The following is a 17628-nucleotide window of genomic DNA, read 5'->3' as shown; positions in this document are numbered from 1 at the left end:
ACACTTATGAGAGGAAGCAGTATTCCCCTCTGCAGGTAACATTTAAAAGTAGCAATCTAGGAAAAGAAACAGGTTGTTAAAGTTAATTCTGTCGGATTAGCTGTAAACAGTTGAAAGCCAAATTCAAGTCAAAAATCATCCAGTACAGGATCAGCAAAAGTTAGATCACCTTGGTGTAAACTTTTGCTATATATAGTGTTTGCAATTCAGTTTAAGTTCTACTACATTTCTCAGGCTCACAGACAGAATCTGGTGGTGGCTTTGCCTATTTCTAGAAGTGCCTACCAGGTAATGGGCACAACTGCATTATGAATAATCTATTATGATAATTGAGCCATGCCATCCTTGAGATAATGAATTTGAAAGAATAATATAAATAGGAAAAGACATAAATCAATCCAAGTAAACTATAAAACCAGCTTTGCTAGATGCTTCATCGCTGTCTCTTTTTATAGCCAGATAAAGGAGACATTCAGAGGGCCATTCAATTTCCCTTTCTATAAATTGCTGAGTGACCAGGATCCCAAACCGCTGCATTCATCAAGCATTTGAAGTCATGGATGAAAAGTCCAGGCCAAGCTTTTCTACATTTTTGAAACAATACTAATGAAATGGATTTTTTGTTTGTTGGTTTCAGCCTCAAAGAATTCTGAGATCTATCTGAGATCTATCCTGAGAAGGATTGGATAGATCACAGCATCTGTACTGAGGTAGTGTCTCCCACTTCACTAGTTTTTTTGATTCTTGATCTCTAAAATACTGCCCTATGGTCCAGAATGAAAATTGCTACAATAATGCAGTGCTAGCACAATAATACTTTTGGCATTAATAGCAATTCTTATCTGAGTAAATTTCTCAGAGAGGTCTGCTACTGTAGAAGAAGCTCTCCCTTACTTATTGCACTGCTCACAAATCCCCTCACTTTTCACCCTAAGCATGTGTCTATCATCTCATAAATGCATATTACCCTAGAAACACCTTAAAATGCTGACTGAGCCATAGTAGAAAGACCTAGAACAGGGGATGAGTTCAGTTACAGAGTTTACAGGTTCAAGATAACAAAAATACCAATAACCTTAATATTATGTAAACCCTAAATAGGAAGTTGTAAAAAACACTAACTTACCACAAAGTCCATGTGTTCCTGAAGAAAAGCTCTTTGGATTAAGTTTAAGAATAAATTCATTGTTTCTTGGAGTAAACGTGAGATTATGTCCAAGATGAGTGAACTTTATTTCATGCATTATTGCTCCATAGACAGTGACCTCAAAGAAACTGCCAGAATAGGGAATATCAACTCTTTCACCATTAACAGCAACCTGTTTTCAAAAAGGTAAGATCATCACATAAGTTCTAACATACATTTAAAAATAAATTCAGCCTGTAAGTTGAATAACATTTTGATCTCATAGTGTTTGGAAGATTTGACTGAATCTAGACATAAAAAGAAATTTGCAATCTTAAATTTTATGCTGAATCTTAAAAATCTATAGAATTACCTAACTGTTCATTTTCTGTATCATATGAACAACTTCTTTATTCTTTAAACACTGTGTCCATACAGACGACTAATCTAATGTCACGAAATTAAAACACACTGGTTGGACAGTGAGTATCATTAAACTCCAGTGGGTTTAACAAAGTCCAGGTTTTTAGTTTATCCCATTTTGCTACACGAGGGTCAGAAGAGATCACCTTTTCAGGCTAGTTGATTCCTGTATGTTTAAACTATCTAGAGACTGGAAAGGTATCCTGTAGGACCTGAGTAGTACTCTACCTGTAAAATAAACACATATGAAGCCAGTCTTTCTTCCATGACTAAGGTTCATCCTCAAAGAATTTCTTGCACACAAAATCAGAACCCACATCCTAGCTTTTCAGCTAGTCAAAGTTTCTAGATAGATTGTATTTGTTTAGATTTGTAAAGTATACAGACTACTGTCCCATGCATCAATTGATACTACCATAAAAAGGTGTTTTACCAAAGAGGAGAGGCACAGTGTGGTATATTTCTGCCTACAGTCTTGGCCTTTCCAGCAGAATCACTGGGGAGACATTACCAAATTCCACATTCTTCATATTGCCATACCAGCACAAAAGGGGAAAAAAAAGACTAATATGCCTGTCTCATTATGTAAGCGTAGCTTGTATAATGAAATTGAAGAAGCATGTTTAGAAGCCTAAGAATAAGCTGCAAGGGAAGCAAAAATTGGGAGTGGAAAAAAAAAAAAAAAAAGAAAAACTAAAAAAAAAAAAAAAAAAGACACAGAATAAGTCTGTCCTCACAACAACATACAGATAGTTCATTTTGTTCTACTTACTACCATGTCACTAAAGAGCTGAATGGACACACCACGATGTTTCACTTCAATAGAGTCCATGCAGTTCATCTTTGGTGTTGCCCTGCAAGGTCCTTCGTGAAGGAGAACTTTGATATCATGTTGTACATCTTGAAACAAGGTATATGAACAGTTGCCAGTCAGCTTAAAATTCAGCCCATCAAAAGTGACAATATGTCGAGATGAACTTCCCATGCAGATACCTGCAAGCCAATAAAAAGAAACAAAGCATTGTAAGCATTTATTTTTGTCCTTATTAGACTATTTCTTTATAATTGTTACGGACATATGGAATTCATTTATTTTGTAGGCTAGGAAATTAAAGAATTGCAAATTCTGCAACATATCATTGAAAAGAACCTTTGGTAAATAACCACATAAATATTTTATTTATTTTTGAATTTTTTTTTCAGGAGAAATTAGTATTACAAAACGTTTGGATAATTTTTAGAGGATCATTTAGCTCGAAGCTCATAGACACCTAGAGAGATTCTTGGTCAGTTTCATATCAGCATCATGAAAAAAATTTTTGATTGACTCTTTTTCAGAGAAAAACATGATACAAGCTTGGTTTATCATGCCTCATTAAATTCATACAGAGCCAAACATATATTAGCTCATTTTAAGCTGCAGCAATCTCAAGACAAATAAAGTTTCTCTCATGTCAATGACTAATGTTACATGGAGCAATATTCATTTTGTCCTTTTAAGAATTTTTTTATGGAAATATGATTATAATACCAAAACGATGCCTTCATGTTTCTATCAATATCTTTAGGGTGGAGAAAAATATTACAAATGCATTTTTTATGGGTAGATGAATCTTTTAAAGCACTACAAAATAATGAAAATAATTCAAATCAGATCCTCATAAAATTATGGAATATTTATATCAAAACAGAAATGCTGCTTATAAAGAGTCTGGATGAATAAGTGTGCTTTTAAGACATGCTAAAGGTTGTGTGAAAATTCTGTATGTCTAGTAAATCAAAATCTCTGCAGCTAGTTTCAATATTTCAGTCACTGCATTGCCTCTTGCAGAAATTATTCTTAAAATATCCAGTTCCGAAGAGGACATTTTAAATTAAGATTATACATTAGAGAGAACATTTTTATGGTTTAATTTGCTTTTAAAAGTGATCACATGACTTTTGATATAAATCAATTTTCAGAAGCATACTGGACAGTTCATTCTTCTAAGCTTCATCAACAGCCAAAGAGCCATGAAGAGAATTTAAACACTACTGAAAATAACACCTAAGGTTCCATTTTTTTCAAATTTTTGTATATTTTAGCAGGAATAGCATACACAATTGAGCTGTAGAAAGGCTCTTTCTTCTACTGCTACAGTACTTAAAACTTTCAGGAGTTGAGCTTTTGGACTCAGTCACCAGGTTGAGTCCTGCAACTCTGTGAATGCAAGTGGGTGCACCTAATTTTTGTCCATATCAAATCAGCCAAAGTATGAATCATGCAATATTCGCCATCTCTGCTCATATACACAGTGGAAAGGCTTATGGAAACAGGGAGTAGCTGTTTTGTTTTTCTGTTGTCACTATTCCTCTATTACATTTCTTTGATTGAGGTCAGATCAAACCTTAAAGATTACATCAGTAGCTTATAGCTTGCTCAGATAAATTTCTATTATACACTTCATTCTCCAGTTCAGACAGCTTTGGAAAGTGCATATGAGATTCTCTGATAAAGTATTGCATCTATTATAAAATGAAAAATAAGCTTGTAATGGCCCTGAATTTGCAATTATATTACACACTCAGGCATCGTCTGATTTTCATTCAAGAGAGGATTTGTTCAGTTGGTGTACAGTGTTCAATTCATGCCACTTCAATCACCCTTGATTTTTTCAATGATTTGCCAGTTCTGTGTTCTATTCAGCACTTTGTTTCTGACAAATATTCTAAATGATGAAGAGAGGGAATATGCATGCAAACAAAATTACTCACAAGGGCACATCCATCGGCAGCCACACGTTTCTTCAACCTTAACAGCAGGGAGATTGCTGTGACACACAGGTTTTGGCAGCTTCTCACAATTAATCTGGTGGCTCTCCAGAACTGTGTAATCACCTGGAAAGCACGTCACCGTATGGCACCGATCTGATAACGTCCATTTGTCACCAGGCTGGATAAGGAGATGTAGATATTTAACAAAAAAAAAAAAAAAGAAAAGAAAAGAAAGAAAAAGAAAAAAGAATGCAGCAGAAACAAAAACCCTTGGTTGCTACCACACTGTACTCTATAATCTACAGCTAGCTACTGACATGACAATGACAGCGGTGCTTCCTAAATTAGTCTTGGAAAATTAAAGATAAATAATAGCATGCAAGGCATGACAGAATTTATGAGCATGAGAAAGTTAAATGTAGCAATTACTGCAAGAAATAGATCCCAAAATTCCAAGCAAAAGATAATAGTCTAGAATAGTAGATATTTTTTTACAACAGAAAGAAATATCTGGTATTCAATCTATTGTTAGCTTAGTCACTCTGCAGCATGGATGGCATAGTCAATAAAGAATTCCCTTTAGCTTCTCTTTAAATGTCAAAGCCTTTAATTTCCATAAACTGTAGAATTATTTTAGAAAGCCCTCTGAGCACAGATGGTCATGGCACAGTAGGACATAACAGGATTTTGTCCAAACTAGTAAGGAGCGGAGTCCTCTAGTTATTTTATCTGCATCCCCTAAACTTTTAAAGGCTTTATTCTTTTTTGAATGTGAATTGTTCCTTTGCTGGATTCAGGTCATTAGATAAACCCAATGTTCTTATAAAAAACCAAAAAAAAAAAAAAAAAAAAAAAAAAAAAAGTGTTCTCTGGCCCTAGTCCTACAAATCTCAAATGCCCATAAATAGACTCAGTAAATTTCAATTAGAGTGTTCCTCCTTTAGGTCTATATTGCCAAGAATATCAAGCTGAAAATGGAGGAAATTGCCCTTTCTGGATCCATAGCTACAGAGGTGAGAACAGAAACAATGAAGACAATTTCTAACAAGGAAGACAATGGTTCTATGCATTGGATCATTCTAATTCACACGTAGAAGTGGGTGAGGAAGAAAGGACATTTCCTGCAAGAAAGGTTATGTCCAAGCTCTGCCCCTCAGCCTATCTGTAGTTCCCACAAAACAGACAAAGTGGCAAAATACTTAGGTAGACAGTGCAATTTATGGTCTGTTCTTGGCACTAATATGAAGATCAGGAACAATGATGTAAAAGTACTGTTCTGCCACTCTTAACTACAAGAATACCAGGAGTTCTAAAAAAGAACTGCTAAATTTGCAATCATACACTAAATATGAGCAAATATATTGGGCATTCTTTGTATGCTTTGGTATTTTGAAGGGAGATTGCCTTGAAAGTGGCCTAATATTTTTCAGGATTGTGAGCCTCACAGAAGTGGAGAAAAAGTCATGTGAGAAATTTCAAGTGTGGAAAAAAGTAAGAAATTGAGTGCTTTTTCAATTAAATTTTTCTTGCCTACAACACACTGACAGTGAAGAAATTGTGAGGGCTCATATACACTGTTTCCATGCATACTTAATTATTTTTACTTCACTCCTTTATAGGAAATCCATTGGAAAATATCTAAGAGCTGGATGAGAAAAGCAAAGCATAACGCATTAAAACAAAACTGTCAATTGAAATATCTAAACAAAGCCAAGATTTCTGGTGAGGAGAAAAACATAGGGACTCTGAAGACAAAGAAAGCCTAACTTCCAATTGATATGAAATCACAGGGGTGAAAACAGGACAGAAAGAAAAGAAAAAGCAGAGGTTTCTAAACAGCAAAGAATAAGTCAGCTGAAACAGATGAGCCTGCCAGCACACCAGAGGAAGACTCAGACTTCCTCTCTGAGGGAGTGCTGCATCTATTGACCCAGACTTACACACTCTTTCTGTTACCACTGATTACAACAAATATATATTGACTGAATTCATCAACTGTCAGCCTTGAACTTAGTCATGGTTTTTTTCTCTTTAAGTCAGGTGGTGAACAATGCTAGAAATGTTCTGTTACTGTGGCTGATAGTTTTGGAGCATGATTTTTCCTTCAAAGACCAGAAATGCATAAGGCATTATGGAGAAAGGAAAGTATATTAAGGAAAGTATACATATTCAGTGATATCTTATAATGGTAGCACTTCATAATGATCTGTACAGCTATGATTGCTTTTATGTTTGTTGAAAAGCATGGAAGCATCACTGCCAAGAATTAACTGCTGCTAATTAGCTACTGCTCAGAATTAACTACATTAAAATAATTTTCACTAACCATACTCATTTTCTAGTATTTGGCAAATTCAAACTACATAAAATATTTCCTTTATTCAACCTTTATACAGAGCTATGGAACTCTTGGAATAGTATATCATTTGGGCTAAAATTTTGCATGGATTCAAGGGATGACTGAACAAATTCATGGAAGAGAAAATTCTCTAGAAGTGTTAAATACAAGAAGACACCACCTGTGGGAGTCTCAAAGCAAAAAAGGCTAGGCAGGCAAGTTCTGGAGTTCTTACAACCCTCAACAGTGGGTTGGATGGATGTTTTGATCTGACCTAGCATACACCATCTTCTATTTCTATGCTACTAAGAGTGACCTTAATCAGATTTTTTTTTTAACAATCATTTCCAGAGTGGAGATAATAATAAAAACATGCAATGAGTCCTATCACTTCTGATATTAGATCATATTTGGACTCAGATTTTAAGTTCTGAGAACTCTGACTCCCTTGAAAACTGCAAGAGGTCAGCAGCTCTAGACATCACTTCCCACAGATTCCAGGTGCATGACAGACAGCCCACTGGGAAAACTGTCTCTTCTGCACTAACTCCAAATAATGCCTGAAAATATTATAGATCTGATGCAACAGCCAGTATTTCCTGAGTTAGGAAAGGATCCTTATTTTTCACTGCTATGGATTTGTAAACTCTGCTGGAAAAGGGCAAGAAGCTAATAATGACACACTATTACCCAAGAGCCAGCTTAGAAAATAAGGATTTTGATATTTATCCTAGAGACATAACTGTTTCTCTTTGTAGGCATCATAAGATACTGAATAGTCTGCTCCAAAATGCATGTGTTACCATTTTTGCAGTGTCTTCCAGTTACCATTTTTTTCTGGATGAAAGAAAAAGCAATAAAAGAATCCCCTAGCAAGCTACCAACTATTTTAAAGGATATTTCATTTTCATATGGATTGGGATCTGACTCCTTTTCTTGAAAAAGGATTTTAACCAGTACATAAAGCAAAACACATCTTAATTTGAAGTTCAATTGAACAGCATGAATTTCGAATCTCATTCATATTAGCTTTCTTTTTTTTAATTAAGAAGTTAAGAACAGAATTGTAGTTTCTTTCAAGTTTGCTTTTTTGTTTTTCTTCTTTTCTTAAATTGGTAGGCAGCCTCAAAAACAAAAGGTTATACTTTGTGTCCGGTCTAGTTGAAGTTTAACTCCTATGTTATCTGGATGGTTGACCAAGGTCAATAAGGCAACTTTAGTACAAATATTTGCATTGTCCTGTGTCTAGACAATTCACCAGTATTTCCTGGTTAGCTTCATCCTCCCTTACAGTGAAGTTTTCTCTATGGAAAAATGACAGTAAAATTTTTAACTTCTAGGACCAGGCCCTTACTAGGAAACATATAGAAATTCAAAAACAAGGCATTTCACCTGGTATTGATGGATCCAAACTACTTGTAATATCTGTATCATTCCTTTCAAGGGATTAGACAAGCTTATTAACACTTAAGGGTATTTCCTCAGGATTAGTATAAGCTTTCTGCAAACAAATACTAAGACCTGTGATTTCAAAAAACTAAAAAAGACAAAGCATTTCATACTAGTTGAAAGTCACAGGAAATACAGGAGTACACAGGAAATACTCTTACTTGCTTTATGTTCCCATCCTCATCTATGCATTCTCTGACAGAGTCTGAAAAAGAAAGACATCTTTTGGCCATCACATTCCATATCCAGTGTGATAATAATTAAATGATAGTAATTAAAATGCAAGTATGCTATTTAAAAACATAGCTTAGATGACAAGAAGCATTCTTGTGTTAGACAACAAGAATTCCTTCTTAAAGGATACTGGCATTTGTCTAAAGTGTACAAGAATAAGCAAAAAGCATCCATATTTTTTTACTGCTAACACTACCTGACTTCCATAACTCAGGTAAACACCGTATGAACACCACCTAGCTGATCATACCAATGATCACTGTTTTGACATACAGTTCTGTTCAGATGCTATTTAATAGAAGACGGTGGCTTTAGCATGTATGTTCTCTGAGGGACCAACCCTATTTCTGGATCTTCTTCTAAATCAAGATTATAATGATAACATAAGAGTTTTACACAACAAAACCTTTTGATGTACATAGAAGACAGATACAGACGGTAACTCCAAGATACTTAAACTGCTAAGAAAGCTTAAATATGTCAGTAGCTGCAACAAGAAAACTCATGTTTAAATTCAGATATGTTATATTCAGGCATTACTATGATGGACAGTTGCTTATCACTTAGATGTTTACAGGGTTAAATCATAGTTTCTAGGCCACTGTGCTCTCATAGAGATAAAGAAAGTCATTTCATATAAGTAGTATGGTATGGCAATTTGATTAGCATGTATCTAGGAAACTGAAACACTGAGTAGCAAACCTTTTACACAATAGTAAACTATGCTAGCATATATTCCCTGTATACTTCATCTTTTCCAGGACAAGTAATGTATTTTGAAAGCATTAAGAATATCTTTTAAATCTTTTTAATAGTATTAGTTTTGGTACATTTCCATCTATAAAGTTAAACTCCCTTCATACAAGAAATCCAACTAAATGAGTCTGGAGGGGAAAATTATGCTTTACAGATTGCAATAAAGTTAAAACAAGAGAAAAAATAAAGAAAAATAAAAAATAGTTTCCCAGTCCACATCAAGATTTATCATTAGCAAAAAGGAGAGAAAATGTTTTCAGGTTTAGGTGTCTAATATAAGACACGGTTCATCTTTTTGAGTATACAGTTTATCCTGTTGGAAAAGCTGGATATGGCCTTTTTAACAACATAGAGCGTCCACCTCTAGCAGCAACGGATTATAGCACAGACTCTAACAAGAAACTATCTTGGATCAATATAATTTAGGGTAAGAAAATCCAGTATTTTATAATGTGAGGAGAGGAAATATATCTTTAAAAGCTTATTTTTAAGAAAGAAAATGGCAGCTGTTTAAATCTAGAAAATGGCAGCTGTGTGAAGCTCTGCAGAGATTTTCAAATGCCAAAATTGATCCCAGTGGAGATTAATCGGATATCTCTAAGCTGGACTGAGTGCACACTGACTTCCTCATTCTTATTGGTACTTGGCTCCACAAAAAAAAAGATGCTTGTTTTAACAGAGATGTAAGTGACCACTAGCAAACTGTAAAACCTGTGCAGGGACTAACACAATGAGATAGTGGTTTGCAGAGTCGACATACAGATGCTTTTATAATAGAAATAATAACAACATCTGTAATAACACACAGACCAAGGAGACAACAGAAATAAAATTTTGGCCAGAGTGGAAGCGAGCTTCCTTAGATGGTAGTCAGTGTTACATACAAGTGAGTGAATATTTAATGTACACAGACTTTTTTTCACCCATAGTATTCATTTTCCTGGAAACAGTTTTTTTTGTTTGTTTGTTTGTTTGTTTGTTTGTTTTTGTTATTCTTTGTTTCCTTGCCACTTGGCTGATTTCCTTATAGATGTACACATAACAATGCATAGATCCGTGCAGAAAAATATATCATTTGAAATCCTTACTTACAAATAACTTTAAACATTTTATAGCATGCACTATTCATTCATGATATTTGAGCTTTTCTGATGTCCTCCAGTTACTGATTAACCCTTAATATTAATTAAATGATATTTCTTGGAATTGCAAGTCTAAGCATTTTTTAAGATCCTGCTGAAAGTTAGTGTATTAGAATAGCTGTTAGCTATATGCAGAAAAATCTCAAGTTCAGTTTTACACCTATAAATACTGGTCTGGATTAGTATTCATGATGCATGCCAGTGAAACACTGTCTTACAGATTGGGCAGACTTCTGAACATAAGCAATATCATTGGACTGTTGCCTGAAATTAATTAAAATTATGTTAATCATCAGGGGAATAAACATTCCAATGTACTGCCTTAGTATAGTTACATATTTTTTTGTTTAACCTCCAGTTATGAAGCTACAACTATACTGGACTTACCTATGCACAGTTTATTGATAAATTCACCATTCAATGTGACCATTTTGGTTAAGTCCTCAAAATTACGAAGCTTAATGATTCTGTTAGCAGCAGATGACCCAGTCAAAGTCCTGAGTTGTTCTTCATCATATCTGTCTCCAACTCCAATAGGAAACAAGGATACCCCTAGAAAAAAAAAAAGAGAAAAAAGCTTAAATTGCTAAGACATAGAAGCAGAGTCTTTCTGGTTTTGTTTTGCTTTGTTTTGTATTGCTTTTTGTTTGTTTGTTTTATCCTCAGATTAAAATAGAATTGGGAAACGCTTCTTTTGAAAATCAATTTTCATGTATTCTTTGCATCACTCCTATCTTATAAGCTAAAGGCAACTCAGAGCAGAAATGGTTATGTGCTGATTGCAGCGTTAAGATGAGTTCTATCAATCTCAATCACAATAGTATCACGCAAGGTCCAATAATAGCATCAGAATGCTTCATGACACAAACATCACTTTGCTTTTTTTAAGGCAATGAAAAAATGTCTACATGATATGGTAACTGGGTTACTTTCAAGCTATTTCATTTAAAAATATTGTTTACTATTTAGGCCATGCTTTATTCAATACCTCTCAAAGTAATCTATAATGGCAGCCTCTGTTCCTCAGTTGTACACTGAAGTTTTCTCCTCAGGAACCAGGAATGTGAAAAACTAAGAGAGGAGATTACAGCCAGAAAACTTATGAAAACATCATGCAGTACACATCAACACTACATTCTTGAATACATCAGAGTTGAATGTCATCAGCACCTCCTCACGATACTTTTGATCCTTTTAAGATTTTATGCACTGTAATAGTGTTTACAATATTAAATCATCGAATCATAAAATCATTAGAACATTAAATCACATTTCTGTCATTCTTATTTATCCATTGAGACTGGAAAAATGAGATGCTACAAATTTGTGAATCCTGTGGAAGGTCTTCAACTTAAACATGTTGATCCTGAACTTGGCTATAATTCAAAGGCATCGTCAACAGGCAGGTTTTGTTCAGGGCTATTTCTTACTATTACCATTGCTTACCATTACCATTAAACACATGGGCGATAGCAGGGAACTTATCAAAACATAACGATGTCTCAGTTTTGCATCCTGTACTGTAATGCATTATTTTAAAAATGATAATTCTGTGTAAAAATAGTAACAGTGAAATTAAATTTACTATTCATTCTTGCATAAAGTGCCGCAGTCTCCACAGTGTCTTCTGATTTCTCTGATATGATGATTATTGCTACCTTTGATGCATTGGGTCGCCCTCCATGGGATTCCAACACAGCATTCTGAACTACAAAATCAATGGCTTTTCCTGGGAAGAAGCAAAAAGACAAATAAAAGACATGATAGAAAATACATAAAATGATATAAAACTCAAGTTTATTTCATGTTGTATGGTATGTTTGTATACTCTATGGGAAAATACTTTTTTGAAAGCCCTTCCAATGTCTGGTTTATTACTATCACATGAAGGATATTAAGAACCTATTGGTTCTATTAATAGCTCCCAACCTATGGAAGACCTTCCTCTGAAATAACAGAAATTTTACCACTTTTTTTTTAATGGTGTGAATAATTTCATATATCTTGCTTTAGAGAATACCTTTTCTGGAAGTATTCCCACTGCATCACACAAAAAGAGAAAATGTACCAAGTGTCAACCAGATACATATTTCTAACTTTTGGAACAACAGTGACATCCAGTGGCTAATTCTAGTTAGCAAATGCTCTACCACCTAAAACCCACTCAACTGTACATGTAAATTGCTCAAATCCAGAGATCCGGTCCTTCTCTAACTTTGTAAGCTTCTGTTGTGCATGCCTATTACCAGCAATCCTGAAATATAGAATAACACGTATTATAACTGTGTAAACCTAAAAAATAAAAAATAAAAATTACCTTAACCCTGATCACCAACTAGTTTAAATGGGTAGCCGTTGCCCTTTTATTTACGTCAGTAACCACTCAGGCAAATCTTTTTTCAGAATAATGACCAAGATAACATGTTTTAAGTACTCGTGCTTAGATACATTTTTGCGCAACTATTTATACAGGGAATGAGCACACGTCGCTTTCTTAAAAAATGCTTTGGGTTTGGAAGTTATTAGCTCAGGAAGTAGAAATGATACTGTGTGACTAATGTGATTTTTAGGGCAAACAGTGGACTGTGAATAATATATATCTGAAAGAATAGCTCCTCTGAGTAATCTGCAAGTACTTCTCAGCAGGAATGCATTTGACTAAGAAATTCACTGAATAATTTTGAATAACAAACATGCTTGTAAAATAGTGGAAGTCACATTGTAGAAAATTCACCAGCAAACCACCAGAACAGCTTCACACACTTTATACTTTATGTCCTCTTCCATCATGCCACCCACTGATTTTCACTAGCAGCAGAGCTCCTTTTCTCAAGCTACTTCAAGAAAGGATCCCTGCCAGAAAGTTCACTCAGCATACTGATTATTGACAACCTAACAGTAGCTGAGTATTCTGCAGAATTTATCTGAAGAAATTAAACCTGGAGCAATAATTTATCACTTAAAAGAACATAGTTCAGAATAAAATTTCTACTGGCTTCCCCTTCTGTAAGTCTCCATCTACATTCACTGGAAAGCTCCTGTCTAGGAAGTGTCATAAAATTTTCCAAGTTATAATTTTCAAATATACATTTTTGTTGAATCAAAATGCTGTTTGGAAGCATTTCCATTTTTCCAATGAAGAAAAAAACCCACACACAAACACAGAAAAAAAAAAGTGTATAACAATGTATAAAATAAAAATGGAATGAATCTCTTCTCTCTTGCCACATTACAACCAACTTTTCAATGTTGTTTCAATGTTGTTTCAATGAAAATATTTAAGAATTTCTGTACATTGAAAAATTCAAAATTGTAAATGCTTTTCTACTTAAAGCATAACTTTCTAACTTAAAATGTCAAAATTGGTTGATTGACAGTGATTCTGTTTCACTAATTACCATTCTTAACCTCCCAAAATTAACAAATTTGAAGTATTAATTCACATGCTATTAATGTTGTTTCATAATGACAACTAAAAATGCTTCTACTTTCCAGCAGTTAATCTGTATGTCCATACATATAGATTTTAGGTGTGGAATTATAATGTATCTGATATATAACTAAAGGATGCAACAAAACTCACAAAATTAATATGATTATTTTACTCCCTGAGATTCCTCCAGAATGGTCACTATGTCAGAAGATTGACTCATTTCCCTTTTGTCCAATAAATAATTGCTAAGAAATTTATTTTTTTTTTTCACTATTTTAGGTCAAACCTTCACGCAGTAAGAATCTCAAATCATTTTTCATTATTTTGTGAAAACTATTCAGAATTTCAGCACTTGTCTTTTTGTTTTTTTAATGATTTCTCAAGATTTTTGTGTGGCTTGTGGAGTCACCAACTGCACAGACTCCATTGTTCTTTCTTCCTAAATCTGCAAATTTGCAGAAACATCTTTACTTATCTATAAACTGGTAAATGGTGAATCCAATATGTTTATTGTTTGTAATAAAGAAATCAAATTCCATTGTAATAGAACTAGGAACTATTTCAAAAAATAGTTTGGTAATTATGAAGACAGAAACTCAGTTTAATGCATGGAAAATTGATTTCAGTGTACTAGAAAATTTTGGGGGTTCTCCGCTTAATTTGGAACTAGCTGAAGAGAAAAGAGCCAAATGTCTGAAGACATGATCAAATGGATATTTGTGGCTCTGTTAGAGAGATTCAGAAAATTACAGTCTCAAGTTGAAAGATGTCACTTCCAACTGTTTCTTTCTACATCCAGCCAGGAGGGTGATAACATACCACTCAGAGGCTGTGAAAAAGAATAGTCACTAGGAATAAACCAGCCTGGGCCACTGATAGGTTTTGAACATTCTTTTGTTAATAGATGCAACATAGCAGTATGTGAATATTTTTATGCCAAGAAAGATTTAAAGTTTTACACTAAAAGAACCATCACAAGGCGCAAGGCTCAAGTCAAGATCAGCAGAAGAGAATGCAGCAGCATCTTGGACTTAAATAAACTAGCTTTAAATGATCAAGTCTAAGCTACATAGACTTTAAGGACAGCCGTTATAAACCCATCTTGAGTCTTATGCGTTCCATCAGTGGAAAGCGCTTGGGCTGGCACCACTAGATCTTGCTCTAGCATGTCTGCACATGTTGCAAATGTGTTTCTATTTGCATGGGTCACAGTAAGCATCTGCCTTAAGGCACATCAGCCAGGTGTGCCCTTTCTTTCCCTTCAGTCAACACCATTGCTCACCTAACCTAATGGCTAGTTGCTCAGGAAACACACCATGTCTGAAAAATGACAGTTCTAGAAGAATAAGTAGTTTTCAGACATTTTGGCCCTTACATTAGCTCACTGAAGGTGCAGTACATGTCACTTCCAGTGGAAGGATAGAAGTATACAGCCATCAGGTGAAGGGGGCAGAGTTCAACTCCTTCTGCAGTGTTAGTTTGGCCATATGGGACCACACTACCCACTATTTACTTCAGCGATTGGCCCTAGAGAAAATTCAAATATTACAAGAAAATATCCATACTTCTGCTCTACAAAGCAACAAAACAAAACATGTTTTCCTTTAGAGATATATACTAGGGGCTACAAAATAATTTTTTAGCATTGACAAGGTGTATCACCTAAGCCCCAGTGAAGTGAATGGGATGTTTGATATGGACTTTAAGGATTACACATTTGGGAGGGATTTCTGTAAGTGTAGATTTGATCCTAAACCCAAACTAACAGTTCCTACATATGCAACATAGGGGTAAATGATGTCAATCCAGTGTTCTACTGTTACAAATGATTTCTGTTTCTTAATCATACAAATTCTATCAAAACAAACCAAACCAAAAACAAACAAACAAACAAACAAACAAAAAGTCAAAAAGTCAAAGCGAGCTTTGAAAGCATAATGATTTCCATATTTTCACGTATTTTAGACATTAGGCATACAAGTCCCGAGAAATGGAGAGAGAAGTCTCAAAGCCAAAAGCCTTCATCATATGTGGGAGAGTAACAGTTCCAACAGTGGAACACATAATAGAAACTCTGTGCCCAAATGCAGCGAACGTGATGAAAATTCAAAAAGTAGTACCCTTGGCAGATATAAACAGAATACATGTCCTGTTGCTTGTGCCTGACTACTTGTCCCCATTTTCCCTTATTGTCTACTAACACATTGTTCCTGCTCTGATCCTGACAAGCATAATGCACAAGATTAATTTCCCATACACTTACAGACCGAATTTTACCCTCTAAACATATATCTAGGTAATAGAATAAAAATCTTGTCTTCCAACAAGTTCCCAAATTCATCTCAGTCTGTATGATTTGAGTGTTACTCATTTGGCATATCTGAGAGAGAAAAAATTCTATGTGAGTCCCTTTAGAAAAAACAGGTTAGCCACTCCAGGGGCTACCACTATGGCACAGCACCTTCTCTCATCTTTCAATACTCATAATTGACACATTCTTGAATACATCACAGACTACAAAACAAAAGTAATGAAAGGAAAGATCATTAAAGCAAGCAACAGAAGATAACCTATAAAAGAAAGAAGTAATTAGACAGCACAGAAGTGAAGGCATCACTGCACAATCTTCTCATCTAAGATTACGACTAATTGGTGGCTAACTTCTGACACTCAAAAAAGGCTTTTAAAGAACTTTCTTCTGGTTGTCTTGAACTATATGACTCAATAAAGGCTAAATAGCTGGATTTTTGGCAAGGGGGACAACACCATTTGATACACATTCAAGCTCACAGTCAAATTCTTAGTTAGTAGTTCCGAATGTCTGACACAGAAGTTTCTGAATGAAAGGAAAGCTGATTAAATGGCCTTAAGCAACATTTAAGAGACAGTATTCTGAGTAGGGTTGGGGTTTAATGGGAATCTAGGGGGAAATCTCTAGATTATGTCTTATGGAATAATTTCATTAATGATTGGATAAAGAAAAAAAAAAGTATATAAAAAAGCATGCCAATCTGAATCACAGATATTAGATTGGGAGCAATTGTGAACATTATGGAATGAACTGGAAGATCACAAAATACCCTAAAAATTTTGGAAATAGGTCCAAGAACTAAATAAAAGAAAAATAAATCATTCTACAAAGACCATCTGGGGCAAATAAGCCAACAAATAAGCATTTGGTAGTTTTGTAGGTACCTCAGGGGAAGTAGACATTTCAGCCAGAAATGACTGAAAACAACTTTGGAACAATACAAAACTATTTTTGCAATGATTTTCTTTAATTATGTTTGAAACAAAGAGTAAGATGTAAAATCCATGAAGTTCTGTGGAGTTGTAAGAGACAGAGGAGTTAAGCCAAGAAAAGTTTTCTGCAGAGTTCTTGTGCATCATTGTCTTAAATGGCCTCAGTAGTTTTGCAAACCTTTCTGCAACAACTCAAACCAATAGGCAAAGCACTACAAGGGTCTATGTCTATCGAAAGATGACAGAGAAAGAAGCAAAAAGATATATATCCTCAGTACGTGAAAAGGTATAGAAATGTCACTGGGTAGGAAGCTTATGGAAAGTCCAGATCACATGTATTCAACCAAGAACTTGTCTAATCAGAAACATACATTATTTTTTTTTAACTGAATTTAGCAGATGATTAATTTTAAAACAAAATAGCTATGAAGAAATACTCCAAAAATGAATGCTTTAAGCAGTTCACTCAATAGTTAGAATTTTTAACATTACGGATTTATCAGTCCAACAGCTTATGAGCATTGAAGGGAGCAGAGCATGAGGCCTCAAGCTCTATTCCTTTTTTTTTTTTCTGCCCCTACAGATCATATATCCTTCTCGTCTCTTATCACTGAGTGGTTTTGATGTCCCCTCAGAAGCAAATTCAACTGATAACCCTTGTCAAACATAAAAAGAAAATGAGGGGAGGAGAGGAGAAGGAGAGGAGGAGAGAAGAGGAGGAGGAGAGGAG

The 17628-nt window shown here is 34.8% G+C and overlaps 1 protein-coding gene across 1 annotated transcript in view; it reads right to left on the bottom strand.

Annotated features, from left to right (window-relative positions):
- Nucleotides 1-17628, bottom strand: part of VWF (von Willebrand factor) — a 125018-nt gene that overhangs the window by 36379 nt on the left and 71011 nt on the right. The window contains exons 31-36 of the mRNA XM_026033247.1: nucleotides 11808-11951; nucleotides 10610-10774; nucleotides 8252-8295; nucleotides 4304-4481; nucleotides 2322-2542; nucleotides 1127-1319 (exon numbers count right to left, since the gene is read on the bottom strand). Coding sequence (XP_025889032.1) covers nucleotides 1127-1319; nucleotides 2322-2542; nucleotides 4304-4481; nucleotides 8252-8295; nucleotides 10610-10774; nucleotides 11808-11951 — 945 coding nt within the window. The remainder of the gene's footprint in view (nucleotides 1-1126; nucleotides 1320-2321; nucleotides 2543-4303; nucleotides 4482-8251; nucleotides 8296-10609; nucleotides 10775-11807; nucleotides 11952-17628) is intronic.

Source organism: Nothoprocta perdicaria, unplaced genomic scaffold (genome assembly GCF_003342845.1).
Source record: "Nothoprocta perdicaria isolate Ctin4 unplaced genomic scaffold, notPer1 scaffold_126, whole genome shotgun sequence".
In the NCBI taxonomy this organism is placed as follows: Eukaryota; Metazoa; Chordata; class Aves; order Tinamiformes; family Tinamidae; genus Nothoprocta; species Nothoprocta perdicaria.
Note: the sequence above shows the minus strand (reverse complement) of the source record. Positions and strands in the feature narration are given on the sequence as shown.